At 45.7% G+C, this 21,334-nt stretch overlaps 1 protein-coding gene across 9 annotated transcripts in view; it reads right to left on the minus strand.

Annotated features, from left to right (window-relative positions):
• FBXO47 (F-box protein 47) overlaps window positions 1-21,334 on the minus strand; it is a 1,641,665-nt gene that overhangs the window by 26,560 nt on the left and 1,593,771 nt on the right. For 7 of the 9 annotated variants that reach the window (XM_078645626.1, XM_078645627.1, XM_078645630.1 and 4 more), the window contains one exon: window positions 13,854-16,698. The exons of the other annotated variants lie outside the window; for them this stretch is intronic. In XM_078645626.1, the coding sequence (XP_078501752.1) occupies window positions 16,231-16,698 (468 nt within the window). In that variant the 3' untranslated portion in view covers window positions 13,854-16,230. Of the gene's footprint in view, window positions 1-13,853; window positions 16,699-21,334 lie in introns of those variants that run through there. 9 annotated transcript variants of the gene reach the window in all.

Here is a 21,334-nt window from a genome sequence, read left to right on the forward strand (position 1 = left end):
GCACGCGGAAAAGCAAAAAAATTGATGTAGGCGCATCGAAGTGGGACTTATGTGACCTCGCTGACGTAACGTACGCGGACGCCGCCTGTGGGGAGTAGCGTGGTGGCGTCCCGCCCCCGGCGCACAGGGATGCTGTGGCAAAAAGTTTCCGGATCCAGTCTCACGCCTGGGTATAGTCTCTATCAGATCTATAGGCTAAACCCCATGTAGCGGCTGCCATATCTCGATTGCATTAGAATGCCGCGGGTGGGTGCTCCATGGGGGACCTCTTCTGCTCTGCGCGCTCATGTTTTGGGGAGGGGGTGAGCTGGGCACTTGCTGCCACATGTGGGTATAGCGCGGTGTGCTGGGACATTGCTGGTTGTACCTTGTGTATGAAGTACCAAGGTGTAACGAAGGGCAACTTTGTTTGACAGTGTGCAAATTCTTTTACAACAAAGAGCTGTGTTTACTATTCCTTCCTCTCAGTGCTCATAAGGGTATAATTGTAACAAGTGGCCCTTGAGCTGGGGCGCAAGTGGAAGTAGCTTACAGTATTCCAGAGATAGTCTTTTACAGAAGTAAATAAAGATGTGGTTGCGGGAAAAGTGAAGTACACAACTCAAAATAGATGTCAGCAGCGCAGTCAAGGCATTTAAGTCGGGATGCCGCTGGGCAGCAGTTCAACTCAAAATATGGTTGTCTGTGGCCAGCACCCCACCCTTATATTGTTCTGGCATCACTACAATAATTGTCTTTGTTAGGAGTTCACGCCTCAGCCTTCGAGGCCGAGGTTGTTTACATTCTGGATTCAGGGGTGTCAGAATTCGGGGGTCAAATGCTGCTGGCTTGACCAAATAAATAACTGCCAGGGCGAATGAGTCAGAGACTCTCTGAGCAGGCTTCTCTGAGCGTTCAGTTATGGCGTAGAAGACTAAACCAGGGTTTTCTGTGTAGGGAATAAGATGTTGCCGTCCGGAGGTACTAAACGCCTCCTATTAGGGACTACGGGGCAGACTGCAGAGACAAAGCTGTCTCTATTCCACCACTGCACTGACCTCCCTGCAGGGATCAGTGTTTGACCTCTGGGTCACAGGCTCTAATACAGGTGAGGAGACGCAGCCTTGCATTCATCTGAGGTCAATAAATTGAGTACCATTGAGTTGGTAATCAAGAACCAGCTGTAGTTCGTGCCAGGTTACCTACGGGTGCACATGCGCTCAGGCTATCGGGGAGCACGTTGAGGCTCACGGGTGCCTCGCCCGCTGTGCTAAGCTGCATTGGGCGGTGACCAGATTCGGTGTTGGGTTAATGTTAAGTGCAGCGGCTACTTGAAGACCTTCCTGTTCCCGCTAAAGTGCAGTTTGTTGAAGGCAACATTGTTCTATAAGAATACCTAGCTCTGTGCGAATGGCGGACGCCACTTGGAGTCTATTTCACCACCAGCGTAAGGATTGTACATCGCCAGTCCAGTTTCAAAATGGCAGTTGCTTTCCTAGTTGGACCCATGGCACGCGTGCATGTGACCGAGCAGGCTTTTGCGGAAGTATGGAGGGCTAGGCAGGGCACCTTGTGGTCACTGCAGTTTCCCTGTTTTAATCCGCTTCTATTGGTTCAGCTGGTACAGCTGGGTTTTTACATACATTTATCTGCTTCACAGGGCGGTACTGTTGATTTCTGTTTATTTATGGTGTGGTTTAGTGGTAATGCTCTCATTTGCTGTAGAACTTGCTGTTCATTTAAATTGTCATTTAATTCAATGTTAAACATAAACGCGACAGTCTCACCATGTAGAATGGAAGCTTTTTCAATATGCGATGCAACAAAGCCATAATGCTGGCTTGTGTATCTTATGCAACTAACAAGCACTGACAAAGCCAAAAATAATTGATAGTTGTAGGTGTAGTGTTGCATTTGTAGGATATATCTGGAGGCAATGACAAATGCCGCAAATACCGGTCGGCAGCTCACCAAGCTAAGCACCGTAAGGATATGGTAAGGACTGCCTTTGCGCTCCATTTTAACTTCACATACAGCACACTGTCGAGGCTTTTAAAGTTTGCCATTTGCCTCCTGCAGGAAGAAAGCCTGCAAAACTCTTAGTGGTAGCAAGTTTGTAAAACCCTGGTACACCTCAGTGGGCAATCCTCTGGTTTAGGAGAGCCTAGATGGAGTAAGGGCAAATTCAGGTGTTAAGAGGCAAAAGCACCCTACCAGGCTGGACAACAGCACTGGTACTAATATAACCCATGTTCAATAATAGGAGATTAAGTTGAGTGTTCAGTTTCACCACATGGGTCAACAACCTCACATTGTGTCACAGTTATCTGATGCCCAACCCCTGTCACCAGAGGGACCATGGATAGGGAACATATTAGTTTCACAGCATATGTGTGGCACAAGATGAATGGATACCTGTGAACGTAAGGCCTCATTGTAGATCCTTCAGTACATTGTCACCAATATCCCTATCGGACTTTCCACTGCCTCCGCCTGCTTCCTCTTGTTGCAGGGATTCTGCTCAGACACAGAACTGTGCACAGAGACTCAGGACCTCAGTCAATTAGGGTGTGCCAAAAACTCACCTCAGTACCCCAAATCCCCTACCAGACTAGCATCAGTGTCTCATCAGCTCTTCGTACTATAGCAAAGTTACCAACGATTAGACAACCCAGAACATGCGACTAAGGTTACCTCAGGTAAGGTGGGAAACATGAGTACTCTTTCGTTATACTCTCATACCAGTCCAAAACAGGGAGTAAAGGGAGACACGTGCAAGTTTAAAATATTTATTTTAACGCCGTGATCTCAGGTGCAGCATCTTAGCTAATACAAGCAGACATATGATAAGAAATAAGATTGTCAGCATAGTTACGATTCCATAAAATACAAAAGGAGAAAGCATGTTATAATGGTAAATGGAAACAGGTTAAATATATACCTATTTTTCACCGTCCCTTGCTAGTAGATTATTGTATAACTAAAGAAGAACTTAGGCTTGCATAGGCGGCCCCATACCTCAAAGATTAGCAGGAGTGAATCCCATCGAGTTCTTCACAAACTCTCAGCATACGAATGTTCTCCAAGTGTGTTCAATCATGCCTACAGAGTGCATTGTTAAAGGCGCCAGTATCTGAGTTGGCCACAGCTGCATATATGTTATGGCTAGAACGTGCGCTGATCAGTTCGAACAACAGCTACAGTGTTGATATAACCTTGAAGGCCTCGGCACTCACTGTTCAGACTAAGCTTACTAAGCAAGTCTAGCAATGTAGAAAAACAAGTTATTCTCATGTGAAGCAAAACACTCAGCCTAACTCTAAACAATAGTTAACGTGTGTCCCGTGTGCAAAAGACAGCGGGCCCGATTCACAGAATGAACTTAAGACTCAATCCTAAACTTACTACTATTTTGGTATTCACAGAATGCACATACTACTTTTGCTATTCACGGAATGAACTTACTACTTTCGGTATTCACAGAATAAACGTACGACTACTAACTTTACGTCCGCCGCCGGGCTGTAATTTCTGCCGCCGGGCCGGAATTTACGGCTCTTCGGCGGAATTTCCGATTCCGGCCTGCAATTTCCGAAATAGTGCCGTAATTTACGATTCCGGGCCGGAAACTCCGATTCCGGGCCGTACGATACACATTTTGGCAGTTGGTCATGTTAGCCAAGGGTAAACACCTGTTCAAGTGCCTACCATCCCCCACCATTGATCAGCTGACACACTGCAGCCAATCCCAGCCCACCAACATGGATAAATGCAGAGCATACACAAACAAACCCTTTCAGGATGTCACTGAATGTGTTCGTAGCACTGCCCTTTGCCATGCGGCAAAACTACTTGAGGAGGAGGAAAGCAGAGAGGATTTTCAGGCAGAGGATGAACCTATTTGGAATGACCAGCCAAGATGTAAGGGCCAGGTACCGTTTCCCACCAAAAGTATTCTTGGATATGGTCTGTGAGTGGGAGCAGGAACTTGATTCTGTGACCTGCTGCTCACATGCAATGCCAGCATATCTCAAGATCCTTTCTGCTCTCCACTTCTTTGCCACTGGGTCTTTCCAAAGGGTCACCAGTGACCTTGTGGGCATTTCCCAGGCGAGCCAGTCGCGGTGCCTGCATCAGGTACTGAGATGCATCACTGCTAGAGCCCCCAACTACATACAAAAGCCACATACACTGGCCATGAGACAACCGGCAGCAAGAGATTTTTATCTCCTTGCACAATTTCCACGTGTGCTGGGTGCAATTGACTGCACCCATGTGGCCCTTCAGCCACCCCGCCACATTTCACACACCTTCTGCAACAGACACAGATGGTATTCCATCAATGTGCAAGCTGTCTGTGATGCCAGTGGGAGGTTCATCGATGTGCATGCAGTGTTCCCAGGCAGTACACATGACAGCTTCATATTCGGCATGTCACCTCTTGCCCGGGTTATGGCTGCAGGAGAATTTGGCAACATGTGGTTACTGGGTAAGTACCAAGCACTAAAAATGAGTGATATGTGCCATTGAAATGTCTGAATGCCCCCAATATTAACCATTGTACAATGAGAATCATGGCCCAACAGACACTGCATGTACGAACGTATAGATCATGTTCTGTGCAAGCCAAAGAGGGAAATGTTAACAACTGCCCTTTCTTCCCGCCTCAGGCGACGCTGGCAATGCACTCTCCCCACATCTCCTCCCCCCTTACAGGCGTGCAAACCCTGTAACTCAGTGTAGGTACCATAGGGCACACATACGGACTCGAGCCATCATAGAGCGCACTTTGGGGCTGTTGAAGTCGCGATTCAGATGTCTCCATCGTACAGGGGGTGTGCTGCAGTACTCCCCAGAAGTCGTATGCAAAATTATATTAGCCTATTGTGTTTTGCACAACATTGCTTTAACACATGGCTTACACATGCCTCTGAAAGCTCAGCTAGCTTTGAATCTGGGAAACCAGGCCATTGCACATGACCGACGGCAGGGCGTGCAAGTCCGTGATAAGCTCGTTGCCATGTTTTTTACATGAGCAACCTGTAGTGTCATGGAAAAAATGTGGTTTGCTGTCTGTTGTCAATGATGAAACTTGGATAGACACGACAGTGTCAATAAATCCCACCCTGAGACGACTTTGCAAGCCGCACTAACTGCATGCAAATCACAGCCGCTGACAGTAGTCAAAAGGTGGAGTGTGCCTCAGGTCATGTGCCCATGTCAGCGATCAGTGTAGTGGACATCCCTAAAACCAACTATTCACGCTGATGACAAACAATACATGTCCTGAGAGACATACCTGGACTTCATAAGGATGGGTCACCAATTCACAAAAGGTTGCATACTTAGGCCTGTGACCTCAACAGATTTGACTCCACCACAAATGATGGGTCCTGAATGTGAGTGATGATGTCATGGGAGAATCAATTTTTATGAAGAACAAGGGGTCCCGCGGTTTTGTGATTCGAGGCTCGTTGTCCTCAATGTTTTTGGAGTCGGCGGTCGAAAATAATAAATCGATCCGCAGGGAGGGAACAAGGTCCCGATGTGGTCCGGTCTTGCTGTTCAATCCGCGCTGCGTGGCAGGACCGCCACGCAGCGCGGATTGAACAGCAAGACCGGACCACATCGGGATCGAATCACAAAACCGCGGGCCTCTCCATCCCCTTGATACCCCTCCGGTCTTCTGTTTGGGACGTTCAGCGGACATCTTACATCAGACATTTGCGGACCACTCAACCCGCTCTAAACCCTCGTCCACCGAGACCCCAGCTTGCGGTGGAACCGAACGGTTCACAACCACGCTTATTAGACCCTTGTGCCCTTACCATTACTCCTCAACCCAAGTTGGATTTACGTATGTCTCCATAATCAGCGTCACAATCAGCACTTACATAGGCGCATTTAATGTTATATACAGGCAGATAATTTGTTTTAAGTCCTGATGATGATCCCATTTTATTAGAGCGCGGGATCGAAACGTCGACCTTTCTTAGTAGACTTACAGTTGATCATTTGTATTTTTCATGTATGTTCTGCTCTGGGAAACATTGTTATATTATTTTACTTTTACAGTGCCCAGAACGCTCATTTCTTTCTTGCCTGAAGTATTTCTTACTCACTTCTTTCCCTCATTTCTAGAAACCTCTATGTATGGCGCAGGACTGTGCCTCACAGTAAAAATTGTGTACTGTTAAAATGTATTTAAAAATTGAAAAACATTCGCACTAATCTATAAATAAAATTCCTGCCCGGCTGGGCAAGGACAACGTATAGTAACTGATTGTGGTCTATACTATATAAATAAGTTTATTTGCTTGAGCTTTGGACCCCTTGTTCTTCATAAAAATTGACTACCCATGGTCCATAGCTACCTATTGGGTCCCCCTTGTTTCCCAAAAAAGAGTCATGGGAGAATCAGGCACCATGGGGCAGATTTACAATAACTGGTGCATCCCTGCATATCAGCAGGGATGCCCCAGTTATTGTGCGTCACAGCAGACACCCCTAGCGCCATCATGGATGCGCTGCATTTACAATGCGGCGCGCCATGGGGCAAGTATAGACAGAAGCGTGACACATATGCTGCCATAAAGGTGAAGCACTGCTGGAGTTGCATTGCAAGCGCAATGCAGCTCCAGCAAGGCAAGCGTGCTTAACATGCTGCATCAATCCTTACGCCTTCAACAAGCAGGTGCAGGGTTCTGACGCAGAGTGGCCATTAAAGTGACTGAGTGAAATGTTTTAGATTTCACTCTGCCACTTTTAGGAGGCGTTCCAGTGATGAATCCCCCCTCTGCGCAGGAACGCTCAACTGTGGCGCAGGGCCTTACAACATGACACATTTCCCAGATGCGTCACGTTGAAAATAAGCCACAGCATGGCGTTGGCCTTGCGCTGCCACTGCGTCACAAAATTGACGCAACTGTGGCGCAAATGTGGCATACAGGGCTCGTAAATCTGCCCCCATGTGTCTGTGACATATCCACACTGCTCCACACTAATGTTACGTAACACATCACACAACTCTGATACTGAGCACTCAATAATGGACTACATGTCCCATAATGCAAAGTATGAGAAAATGAAACTGGGCTCTGATGTTATGTCAGCCCCCCCTGCCTGTGCAGAAATGTCATGAATTGATCTGTTCCCCCATAAGATACATATTCATGATTCACACCTGCACTGTAATTTCACTTTTTACTACAACAGAACAACAGGATGGCAGTGGATTTGATTACTGATTGTGGTAGGACCATGATGAATTCAAAATGGCTGCCAATTACTTCCTGTGATGTATTTCCTGTCTGTGTGACCTCTCCTGTATGATATAATGTGTTCCGGGTCATTTTCGGAAGTTACGGCGCAAAATCGTAACTTTCGGTATCGCGCCGTAATGCGCGTGCGCGTAATTTGCGACCCGGATCCGGAAACTACGTTTTTGGGCAGCAAATTCCGAAAATAAAACACATCATTTCATACTGACAATGTTATATAGGAAGTGGGAGACAGTAAATACATCACAGGAAGTAGTTGGCAGCCATATTGTGTTCATTCTGAGTCATCCTCTATCACTAAACAGATCCTCAGGCATCCTGCTGCTCTCATCAAACTTATTTCCCCATAATGGCTGAGGATTATGAGTAGAGATCACCCACTTTCTCAGAAAGGGAATTGAACATCTCGGTGGAGGGGGTGCTGGAGAAATTTCCTCAGCTATATGGGGACCCTGAGCAACAGCTGAGCACTGCAGCCCAGGCCAGGCTGTGGGCCAACATCGCCGAGCGCTGCAGTACAGTGGGAGTGTACACCAGGAGTGCTAGGGCGTGCCGCAAGCGCTGGGAGGACCTAAAGCGCTGGGCCCGTCACAAGGCTACGGAGCTGGCTGGCCTGTCTTCCCAGCACCATGTGCATTGTCCTCACCTCTCCCCACTGTACATGAGGGTCTTGCAAGCAGCTTGGCTGACCCTCCATGCTCAGCTGGAGGAGCATGAGCAGCAGAGACCTAGTAAGTGCATCATATGCAATATGTGTCTGGTAGTATGATGTGAGTGAAATAGTGCTGTACCATTGTGTGTCCCATGCCTCCATTCACCAATTCCGTGTCCAAGCAGCAGTCACCAAGATTAAAGTCGCACACTGTGGCATATGGACTGTACAGGGCAGAGTGCATTTTGGGAGTTGTAGTTTCTTCATGACAACTGGTTAATGAGCCACACTCATGCATTCATATTGAATTCTGCTCTGCCAGCACCACTAACATTGAACCAAGTAAATCATAACTGATGTGTGCATTGGATGAGCAATGGTACAGAGACTGTCCAGTGTGCGCATGGCAGGCCATAGGGTATTGGATGTTGTGATTTCCATTGCACCTGTAGAGTTGGGTTCCAATTGAATGAATGAATGAATACTTTATTTGATTCAGTTCTCTTACGAGAGCAACAAATTTATACACAATAAAAGTTACAATTTTGCTAATAAAATTATCACATTAATATAATTTTAAAAAAGACTTTAAAAAGTTATACATGTTAATACACACAAATTCATTGGGTGGACCATTGGAGAGGGAAATCAACATCTGGACCGAATTTATATTACAATTTGTTTTGATCGGGGTAATGTATCTGTTCCTGGCTGCTACAACGATCTCGCTTGGACATACAAACAGAACATGTTCTAGATCTTGCACCCCACCTTTGCATAAGTCACAGAGATTAGTCCCTCCTTGATTTGATCACCACTTGAAAGTATATGATTTCAGCGGTAATATCCCTAGCTGTACTTGAAGAATAGTTCGCCTTACTCCATGATTTAGATTAAAAAAGATATATGGTTGCGTTTCTTTTAAACTATTGTGTCCGCGTACTGTTTGTATGTTGGGAGCCTGGAGCAGTGTTGAATGTCAAGTTCCATCCTTAGCCTTGGTTTTAGGTGCTTCAAGCAGAGTTTCAGCTGAACCGGTGTCCAAGATTTTAACATTTCTAGGGAGACTGATGTTAATTTAAAAGCATTACTTAGGTTTTTACCAAATATATACTTTGCTCCAGTGACTCTATTTTTAACAGTGCTCTAAGTGTTCCTGGATCGGCATGAACCAGGTTATATGCCCATCTAATTATGTTTGTGATCCCTTTGGCATAGGAACTGACTTGCGGAATTCTGATTAACTTCCGCAGGATTTTCCCTTCTTTAATATCTATTTGAGGCCATTCTTTTGTTGGGATATGTTCTATTGCAAATGATAAAACTGCTGGAATTTTTGCATTATAAACCTGAAGCAAGGGGGAGAATTGTCTTCGACCAGTGGATGAGTAAAGTCTTTGAAGGGCCCCTGTATGGGCATCTGCTTTATGACCCATTTTTTGCAGCTAAGGCTGGTTGCGCAAAGGCTGAGTAAACATTCTCCCGAGATATATATATTCTTTAACAATTTCCAATGGTTTACCTCCTAGTAACCAGTTATATTTGCAATGAGTCGTCTTTCCTGTGAATGGTAGAATTTTTGTTTTAGTGGTATTTGGAATTAAATAGTTTTCATCTGTATATCTGGTGAGTGTCGAGAGGTTTCGTTGGAGGCCGAATGGAGTCAGGTCCAAGATTACTACATCATCGGCATACATCATGCAGTGAATTTTGGTGGTAGCAATCTTCGGCGGGAAAATATTGACCTGATTAAGAGTTTCTGGGAGATCACTCAAATATAAAGAGAATAATAGGGGGGCTAAGAGACACCCCTGTTGCAGGCCGTTTGGAGTTGGAAATGGGGAGGTTAGACCCTTCTCCCTCCCCATTTGATCTTGGCACCAAGTCCCAGAGTACAGTGATGTTATTAAATGGAGAAGGTTTTGTGGTATTCCCATTTTCTGGAGTTTGTTCCAAAATTTGACTCAATCGACCTTGTCGAAGGCAGTGGTAAAGTCTACAAATACTGCATATGCTACCTAAGATTTTTTTATCACATATTTTTCTAGTATTGTTTGGAGTACTGCAATATTATCTATGACTGAGTGTTTGGATCTGAATCCTGCTTGGTAGAGTGGAATAGAGCCGGTTGAGAATGCCCATTCTTTTAGATGATCTAGAAGTGCGGCAGCAAAAATCTTCCCGGTTGCATCTAGGAGAGCTATCTGTCGGTAGTTGCCGGGAAGCAGTCTACAACCTTTCTTATGAATTGGGATTATTATGCTTCCCTTCCAGGACTTTGGAGTTTCCCCTGTACTGATTATGTGGTTATACATGCGTGTTAAAAACTTACTCCACTCCTTTGAGTTGTTCTTTAGGACCATTATCGGAATTTGGTCTGGACCCATTGCAGCCGAGCTTCTTGCCTTTTTTATGTAGTTTTCTACTAAGGATGGTGTTAGTGGCTCAATGTATGTGATTTTGTCCTGTCCTATATTGACTTGCGTTACTGCGTGTCGCAGTTGGAAGCTTGGTTTACTTTGTATAAATTAGTTATATATGTTTCCCAGTCTGAAGGTGGGACAGGGTTTGATTTTAACGTTTTTTTTGTTCCTGTTTCTTGTGCTATTATAGTCCAATATGCATGTTTATCCTGTCTTTTTGCTGCTATCTGTAGGTCTATCCATTTTTTATCCTGTAAGATTTGTTTTTCTTTTAATTTTTGTCTTCTGCGATAGTTTTTTACTTTATTGATTTCCTGTTTTCTGGTGTCAGAGAAATACAGGAATTGTGCCCTAATTAATTTGTTTAATTCCCTTGCCTTGGGATCTGACGTCGATCTTTTGTTACCTTGTGTTTTTGTCATTCTTCGTTTTCCACTTTCCTGTAATAATTGAACAAGATTCTTGGCCACTGCCTCAAAATTTGATAATGAGCTTTATATTGTGGTTAATTGAAAAAAAGTTTGAGTTCTTAATTGTTTGGGTGATTTTTTCAAAGGATTTAGGATTCCACGCTAACCGGCCTTGGATTGGATTTATCAAAGCTGTTTTGTGCAATTCCATTATATGTACTGAAGTTGTTCGTTTCAGTATTATACCAGTTGTTAGTTGAAGAATAGCGTGGTCACTTCCTTTCTATTAAGTTGATGGGTTCCAATTGAGACAGATCATCATGTGCCACGGAGTCAAGACAGACTTTGAGATCCTTGCGTCACTCGTAAGTGTTCCTAAATTTGCAAGGTGTGCCCACTGACAGACGTCTCACCCTTCGTGGCCTGTATGACATTTCACATGTACAGGTAGCTGTCACAACCACCCACCACTGTTCACCGGTGTACTGCACTACAGTTTAAGTCAACAAAGCCAATATGTGGTACTGGATTGTCCGATGATGTGTGGGGAGGGCCAAAGGCTAAACTCACAATGTAGCAAGAGAAGTAGTCCAGACCCAATGTGGATGTGTGACCCACATTCGCCCTGTCCCATACAATGCTCGAAAGAAGATGACACTTGTCCAGACGTTAAAATAGCTGAAAATCCATACCAATGACAAGAATCTATTAAATCAGGACTCTTCATGTTATCATTTGGTGGACTGGTTTTTGAACAATAACGTTGCGTGAGGCACAATAATACACATGAGATGTCCATGTCAAACTCAATTCTGTATATGACAGTGAACATACATGTAATGTAAGTTCATAAATAGAATGGGGGTTGGGAGCACACTGCCTCACAGTCCCAGCACAGTTCGCCCCTTTGCATCCTGGTAAATGCAGTACACAGTTCAAACTCACTTCAAATGTATCTGGAATCATTCACCAAAGTTGGTGCAGACATTGCTGTATATCTCTAGACACGTGTTTCTGTTTTGAGCGCTTCATCAGTAGAGAGCAGCTGTTTTAGAGAGCAAAGAAAAATCATCTGGGTTTACTGTGTGCCTGTGAGTTGTACTGTGACCTGAGAGGAACTTGGCAGCATTTGCAGCAACCACAGATGATTTTGAAGTAAGTTTGTACTGTGTACTGCATTTACCAGGATGCAAAGGTGCGAACTGTGCTGGGACTGTGAGGCAGTGTGCTCCCAACCCCCATTAAGTCCATAAAGACTGAGGGGCAGATTTACAAGGCACTTGCGCCACTTTTACACCGCCATTGGGTCACCTTTGTGACGCAGCGGCGGAGCTGACAAAGCACCATGCTGCTGGGTAATTACAACGTGAAACATCCAGTGCTGGAATGCCTCCTAAAAGTGGCTGAGTGAAATCTACAAGATTTCACTCAGTCACTTTTAGGGCCATGCTGCGTCAATACTCTGTGCCTGCTTGAAGCAGGTGTAAGGATTGACGCAGCATGTCAGCGATCGTGCACCCCCGAGCCTTGCTGGAGTGGGGTCGCACTTGCCACGCCACTCCAGCAAAGCGCCGCTATTCCACCGGGGATGCATCACGCATCTGCCCACCCAAGCGCCACGGTGTGCTACATTGTAAATGCGGTGCTTCAGGGGTGGCGCACGGGTGGGCAGATGCGTCGCAACTCTTCTGGCACACCTCTGCTGATTAGCAGAGATGCGCCAGAAGTTGTAAATCGGCCCCTGACAACTGTAGAGTGTGATCAGAGGAGAAATTAATTCTGACCTTGGCTCATCTATGTATGTGTATCATCCTGCATGAAACAACCACCACATCAGGATTTTGCTTACACTTCTGCAGGCACGGCTGGTGAGACAGAAGATACGCAGGAACAAGTCCGGAGCAGGAGGAAATCAGTTTGCTGGCGGCTACACCCTCCTTCCACCAGCGAGGAAGAGGAGGAGGAGGGGCCCTCTACATCTGCAGGCCAGGGGGTTGCGCCCACCCGGGATCAGGAAGAACAAGACTCTGGTACTACGTCCCGGGTGGAGGCTGTGGACATTGTAGGGGTGGGGGAAGGACCGGACACCTCGGACCATGATGTGGTGGAGAGCTACTCACCACCCACACACTCTTCACCAGTGGGTCACGAAGAGGTGTCCCTGGGGCAGGCCAATATTCAATCTAGGCCTGCCACCTGCCCCTCACGACCTCTAGAGTCCCCCATGCCATCGGGGGTTCCAGCTCGATCCCCTGAAACCTGTCTCCCTCCTCGTAGCCACCAAGCCGAACAAATCAGCTCCGGACCAGAGGCACCACATCCCTTCTGTCCCCCCCACCCCTCTTGGTGTTGTTCCTCCTGTGGCTGTGCCAGAGGACTTGGCTTGGATGGTCGAGGGTCAACCTGACAGGTACGCTTGCATGTTCCTACAAGTGTGTCTGGAGATACGGTCTATGCGAGCGGACCTTGTACGATCAATGGAATACTTCGGCACCCACATGCAGTCCATGAGCACAGCCATGTCGTCTTTTGTCTCCCAAATGCCCTCCCATACCACCGTCAATGTGTCCCCTGTCCGTTGCCCCACACAGTTTCCCCCCGTACTCCTCGTGTGTCACGTCCCCATGTGGTGCCTGTTCCTGCACAAACCAGCCGTGTGGATGTGTCAGACCCTGAGGATCTAGACATTGTGGTCCTGGAGGATGACCAGAAAGACACTTGACTTTTGGACTGAGACATTGTTCTTGACGAAGATTTCTTTTTCCCCTTGTAAATAGACTGGTTTCCCTGACGCTCCCTGACGTATTATATTTGTTTTGCCCCACCCCAATCCAAGTTCCCTTCTCCTTCTGCATTAAGATCATCATTTGTTTTCCTTTCTCCCTTCCAAATGGACGGTCAGTTGTTTTCCTACATAAATATCTTTGAGTAATTCTACTTTGTTTAACTTGTTTGACTTCATTTTGAATGTCTGTTTCCAAAGATGGACACATATTTATTGAGTCATGTTGAAGAACCGGGCATTTTGGGCCTGGCCGCGCAGGGCACGCCTTAAATCTCCGAGTTCACCTGCCTTGTCGGACAGAGACACGAGACACTCTATTATGCGTAGAAAACCAGGTTTATTAGCTGCAGCTAAGCACAGTTGTCCCAGAAGTACAGAGTAGGTTCTTAGGAGACTGCCACTTTTACTGCGTGGCGCACAATCTTTTATAGCACACATATTTACAACGTATACTCCCAATACATACAAGGCTAGCCAATAGGAAAAGTTGGAAAACAAGCTATCAAGTGTCCCAAATACGCCCTTCTTTCAGACCCTGTGTGTCACCCCTTCCCACAGGTTAATCAGTGCTAGTGCCTATAATCCAATTTGCAGGTGGCAGGACGTATTTGTGTGCTTCAAAGGATAGTTGTGTACCAAGAGAATACAAGGAGAGAATAGCAAAGGCCAGTCGGATAAGATAAAGTAAAGAGAGAATAGGGAGAGACAGTTAGTCGAGACAGGGATCAATCAGCCCAGACATGGATTAGTGGACTCGGCCAGACCCTGAGATCGGTTTCGTAAACAAGGGCAGGGGGTTACTTTTCAACAGAAAAGACACGTAGCAGCTGGAAAAAGCAAAAACACTCCGTTCGCCGTGCTGCCTGAGTGAGGGCAACACAAAATGGCGACGAGACACAAAATGGCGGACGAATACGGGACGAAGTCGAAAACCAAAGAACCTCAGACCCTCCTTTTGCCATTACTCAGGCAAAACACAAAGGACTCAAGTTAGTCTGAGTGATGTCAATGGCCATGAGGTAGTCGAGCTGTTGCTGCAACATCATTTTAATGTGCTCTGTTTTCTGTGACACAGGCCTTGGGACACACATGGAGGCACAAAGACCGCAGATGGCAGGGCCACACTGTAAACAAAGACAACAAGAGAAAATTATGGCCAAAACCATTCCAAGGAAGGTTAATACCTTCCATCCCCATGTAGACAGTAGTCCCCAAAACCATCCCATTACAGACCAATCTCCTGTGTCATGGTGAATCGACTCGGAAATTACGTGCAACTTAGAGATGGCTTGGTATACCGTAGGGGCATTATCAGGAATATAAATGCAGCAACTAGACCCGATCAATTTACAGACTCCTCCGCGATCTGCAAGAACAATGTCTAGAACCATCCGGTTCTGCAAAGTCATACGGCGGTCAGCCTGAAGTTCGGCTGTTAGATTACTCAAGGCCCCAGAAGTCACATTTATGGTAGCCTCAACAACACGAACTAACTGTCTAATGTTTCTGCTATTGGCCATTGGGCCCAGAAAGGAAGGAACCCTTTGAAAAAGTCCCCTCCCTCTTGTCCTGCTGTGTCTTTGGAATCGATAACCCCTCTGCCATATCTATTTCTGTGATGACCTGAAGGAGCAGTGTATGTCGGAGGGAGGAGAAAAGCCACATAACATGTTCCTGAAAAGTTGGTGTGGAGCCACGTGTAGGCTCTGTCGTGGCAGACAAAGTATGTGCCCTGAGATGGTACTAATGGTGAAGAAATCTGGGATGAATAGATGTATGTACGGGAACAAACACTCTTTTCCTGTTGGTTTTTAGTATTTTGAACATTTATCTGTAAACACAAATTGCCTCGATGCGGTATGGTCCAAATTGGTGGGGATCTCTTTCGTCTAGCCTTATCTGTGAGGCTAGTAACGTAACGAGTCACATTCCAACCATCATACGCTCGTTTCTCATCAACGGGAATATTACCACTTTTGGCAACTCTAGCCATAGCCACTATTCCCTTTATCACAGAACTATGACTAAAATCTGCTCCACCACCATATGGACCAACAAGAGGATGTTGAAGTTGATTCTGGTATGCATTGGAAAACATAGCCAAATAGGCCCAAGCAGAACCTGCATAAGAAAACGGAAGGACTAAATATTGCATCCCTTTCTCTGTGTTATGGGGCATGAGTCCACAAACCCAACAGTCAGTAGTATTGACTGCCAGATGATGCTGATGCAACAGCTGGATGAATGAATTGTTAAAGTATTCTGTTCTGCTAATTTGTTCGGGCTCTGGGAGTGTATGGAACTGATGGGGGGAGGCAGTAGTGGAAAAAGGCAAAGAAACAGAAGTAGGAACAGGTGCTTGCTGCATAGTGTGAACAACCCAACCCACACAAGCCAATAAAATACATGAACATAATAAAATACACAAGGCTACGCCACATGAACTAAACAACAGTTTCTTATATTTACTTTTCATTTCTTGCTTTTTATCATTCTTTTCCAATTCAATATCTATTCTCTAAAGCGTTGCTCACCGTAATCTTCCTAGATCACTTAGTTGTGATTATTAGCCGTCCTATGACACTGCAAGCCCTGCAGACCTACTGCCACTACTCAGGTCACAGCCTAAGACTCCTACCGTGACCCTGCAACTTGATGGATGGTAAAAAGAATGTCTCTTAAAAGTGTAACCAGAAAAAGTTTAATTGTTCTTAATCAGTCTAGGTCTCAGGTTGTACCGGGTCTTGTCAGGTACCGTTTGCTCTCGAAACAAAGTCTCTAGGTTTGTTGTGTTCAATCGCAGATGTGATGGTACAGCTTCTTGCAACACATCGTCATCTTCTTTTTCAGACCTCGTCCGATCCAGATGTGCACTACTGAAAGGTACCAACCGAGGGACCCTTTCGCCCTCACTATCACCTACACCCTTGCGGACCCACTGGTCAAAAAGCAAAGGCAAAGGTACCCTTTTGCAGTGCACGCCATGGATCCAGTTCTTCTTTCTGACGACCTTTACTGCCTTACGTGTCACCAGAAGAACTTGCCGAGGCGGACCCCAGCGAGGTTCCTGATTCTTCTTTCGCTGAAAATTCTTCAGACAGACCCAGTCTCCGGGTTGGATGGAGTGGCCTGAGTCTGCGGAAGCCTCCGGCAAAGCGCTTTGAACCTGCTGATGAAGAACACGCAATTTAGTGGTGAGATCATGCAAGTAGTCAATCAACATAGGATACGGAATATCGGAGTACTTTTTAGGTCAAGGGACTCCCCAGACGTTAGCTGGGCGCCCAAAAACAACCTCGTATGGGCTGAGTCCCAAGCAAGAGTGTACAGCTGTTCTCGTAGATAGGAGTGCCAAAGGTAAAGCATCGGGCCAAGCAAGACCCGTGCTGGCCTGAATCTTTGCCAGTTTGAGCTTGAGAGTGCCATTATAGCACTCTACCAAGCCTGCTGACTGAGGGTGGTTTGCCGCATGTTATTTCTGCCTAATACCAAGACCCGCACACACCTTCTGCATAATTTGGCCTACAAATTCACTTCCATTGTCACTCCAGACAATTCGCGGCAAACCGAACCTCGGGAAGAATTCCTTCAAGAGGGCTTTGGCAGTAGACAAAGCAGTATTATCCTTTAGGGGGTAGGCCTCTATCCATCTGGAAAAGGCACACACCACCACCAGAACATACTTGAGGTTGTTGCAACGTTCTATATGAATGTAATCGATTTGTAATACCTCAAAAGGATGCGTAGGGGGAGCAAAATGACCTGCCGGAGTTGGGGTCCCTTTCCTGGATTATGCATCAAACAAACGATACAATTTTTCACCATATTTTCCGCTCATTTAGGGATACCTTCATTCTGCCATACTGGAGCCAGAAGTTTGCATATCCCTTTCGCACTGATGTGGGCTGGACCATGTGCCATAGTAACTACAGGCAATACATAGGCCTCTGGTAACAGCCAACGCTGGTGTTCTGACAATTCCGTCCAACACCCTGTCGCGTCCAACATTCCCGTACTTTCTCTCCACTTACTCAATTCCTTCTCTGTAGCCTCTTCTTGAATCATTCTCACACGTTCTATTGTGTCCTCACACATTCCTCCTTCTCTGACCCATCTTGCAGGGCCTGCAACATACATGCGACTTGTAGCATCTCTCGCTGTTTCTTTCGCTACCTCATCTGCAAAAGCATACCCGCGACCCACATCATCAGTGATCCTTTTATGTGCACTACACTTCACAATTGCTATCTGGGTAGCCAAAGCAAGTGATTCGAGAAGGGCAGTTACCAACTGACCATGCTGTATCTTAGTTCCATGGGAAGTAAAGAATCCTCTTTCCTTCCACAGGCGGCCGAAGCTATGAGCCACGCCAAAGGCGTAGTGGCTATCGGTGTAAACATTCACTCTCTTTCCTTTAGCCAACAAATACACTCTCGTCAGGGCAATTAGCTCAGCTGCTTGGGCTGAATTCTGTCTAATGCGTGCTGTCTCCACTACTGTATACTAGGTGGTAACAGCATAGGCTGAAGTCGTCTCGCCATTGGGAAGTTTGAAACAAGACCCATCCACCCATAAGATCCCATCCGGGTCCACGAGTGGTGTATCTTTTAAATCTATTCTGCCTTTCGTTTCCTCCTCTGTACGGAGAAAACAATCATGTTGTTCTTGGGTGTCTTTCCCTTTTGGAATGGGTAACAGTGTTGCTGGATTCAAAGTATTACATCGCTTGATGTGTATATGACTAGCCAAGAGCGTCAGCTCGTACCCAGACAAGGGGGTACTCGTGAGATGTTGTGTTTTCGTTCTGTTCAAAAGAGTATCCACTGCATGTGGTACCATAACAACAAAAGTGTTATCCAGTACCAATCCAGCAGATTGACGAATGGAGATCGCTGCTGCTGCTGTAGCTTTGAGACAACTAGGCAATGCCTTGGCTACTGGATCCAATGTAGCCGAAAAATAGGCACATGGCCGCTGTTTGTCTCCAAATTGTTGCGTTAAAACTGACAACGCACAACCTTCTCTTTCATGAACATAGAGTGTGAAAGGTTTACTGTAATCCGGAGTACCTAACACAGGGGCAGAACACAAGGCAGTTTGTAAGTTAGAAAAACTCTTCTGACATTCGTCAGTCCAAGGAAGAGGTTGGGGTGTGTCTTTCAGAGTAAGTGCCAGCAGAGGTTTAGCCAACAAAGAAAAATTTGGAATCCACTGTCTACAATAAGAGGTAATGCCCAGAAAAGCACGCACCTCCCTTTGTGTGGATGGTACAGACATTTGTGCGATTGCTTGAATACGTTCTGGGGTCAATCGCCTTCCTTCCTTCGACAAGAGATGACCTCAATAGGTAACCTCTTGGCGGCAATATTGTAGTTTAGAGGGTGACACCTTGTGATGCAGATCAGACAAATGACGCAACAATGAAACAGTCACATTCTTACAAGCATCCTCTGAATCAGCAGCAACCAACAAATCATCCACATACTGAATAAGAGTGGCACCTGGGGGCAAAGTGAAAGCATCAAGCTGAGATTTCAAAGCCTGACTATAAATGGAGGGACTCTCACAATAACCTTGGGGTGCACGTTTGAATCGGAAACTTCGGCTTCCGAGAGAGAAGCCAAAAAGATCTCTACTCTCCTCAGCAATAGGAATGCTGAAGAAAGCGTTTTTGAGATCGATAACTGAAAACCAGGCAGCTGAAGCAGGTAACATTGTGAGCAAGGCAGTGATATCTGGGACGACAGGAAACTGGGGTACAACAATCTTGTTAACCTCCCGAAGATCGACCACAAATCGATATACAGGAGGCTGAGAAGAATCAGTGCGTTTAAGAACAGGTAAAACAGGACTATTGCAAACATTTCCTCTTGTTTCCTCAACCACACCCTTCTGAACTAAATCATAGATGATAGCCAACAGAGCTCTTTCGCCATCACTTGAAATTTTATACTGAGGAATGCGTGGTAATTTAACATTAGGCTTGACAGTAACCACGTAAGGTGGAATCTGGAGCAGACCAACATCATTCGGACCTGTAGCCCAAAGGGTAGCAGGAAGGGAATGCAATTCGGGTGGGAGTTGGTCCTTAGACAAATACATAGGAGAAACCAATTTCTCACTTAAAGTAAGATGTACACCAGAGGGGGAACAGTGCAATGTTGCATGAAGATGTTTCAATAAGTCCAAACCTAGAAAATTCTCGCCGCAACCAGTCATTAAAATGAGCGGGGCCTCCAAATCATAAGGACCAATTGAGATAGGCAAAGGGCAAGAAACCGGGTTACGGACTGGGGCGCCAGAAAATCCTACAGAAACGTTTGTTAAGCCAGACAAAGGTGCCCCAGGGAGTTTGGAGTGAATGATAGAACTTCTCATTGCACCAGTAACCAAAAGAAATGGCTCTGAAATACCCAATGCAACAACTTCAACATAAGGCCCATTCTGATCCACTGGAACTGATACGACTCCCTTGCTTTGTCCATGGCTGTCCTAGCTAGTGTGAAAATCCTGATTCTCACTTTCAACACAATAGTCGTCATTGTAATATTGTGCAGACTGAGTATTCTGCTGGTCAAAATAATTCATAGAATTCTGAGGGGAAAAGGAACGCTGTGTCTGAGACAACGACCTCGCCTTCTACCCCTGGGTGCTGACTAAAAACCACCACGGCCTTGCGGCCCTGGCAATCCACCATTACGCTGCAATAAAACCGGACAGCTATTCTTAAAATGACCTTCCTCTTTACAATAGGCACATTGATTAGGACCTAGCAAAGGTCGCGGAACAAAGGGTGCAGGGTTCTGTAACAACCTCTGAAACTGGGGAGGCTGTTGAAATTGGCGCTGAGTAGAACGAGGGGGATAAGCCTGTTGCAAAAGAACCTTCGTTTTTAATTCTTTAGTCTTTTTCTCGAGTTTTTCCTTTTCCTCCTTATCCCTATTCTCGTAATACTGAGCAGTGGCTAATATTGTAGTGTAGTTCCGATATTCCCAATAGGCTCTGCGCATTGGAATAATATAAACAGCAGTGTAGACGTAGGACTGAGGTCGACTAGGTCTCTACTGACTATATTAGACTTAATTAATTTTGCCAGCTAGCTCAGAGGTCACTAGAAACTTTCTCGACTGTTCAAGAAGGAGTTAACTTTCCTGATTAGACAAGAAGGGATTAGTTTCTGACAACCATAAAACATGACAACTTTGCTCCCTCAGAATAAGAGTGTATCTCTAGAGTCGCGTGAAAACAATAGACAGCTATTTTACTCAGTCAATCGTGCATACTTAGTTTCACCAGAGTGCAGAGAAAAGAGAGACGGGCGTTTTCAATAAAAGGTGTTATTTATTGAGCAGTCTTCTTTCTCATGCAAGAGAAATGAATTGCCACAATTGCAATATTTATAGTACAGTAAAGTGCGTACAGTAAAAGGAGTATTATGAAATAATACTGTAAAAGCATTGATATGGTTTCTTAGCCATATGATACTTTAAAATAGATAAAATATATACATACATATATACATTGACTAACAAACTCAACTGGTGCTTCTAAATACGCCTACCCCGGTGTACCTGACCTAAGCCTAATACGTGGGAAGGAGTAAGTAAGTAGCAGTTTAAGTTAAGTTGGTTTTTGCCAAGAATCTGAATCAAGAATTCCCTTTAAGGGTTTTAGTCAGCTCCGTACCTGGGTAATAGAAAGCAGGAGGTCTGGTATCTCTCTCTCAGGACTTGATATCCCAGCAACCCGCGAGGGCGGCTGAGAACACCGGAGCTGGATTTCTCGGCAGGAGAAAAGACAGCGTC

This window comes from Lissotriton helveticus, chromosome 5_1, assembly GCF_964261635.1.
Source record: "Lissotriton helveticus chromosome 5_1, aLisHel1.1, whole genome shotgun sequence".
NCBI lineage: Eukaryota > Metazoa > Chordata > Amphibia > Caudata > Salamandridae > Lissotriton > Lissotriton helveticus.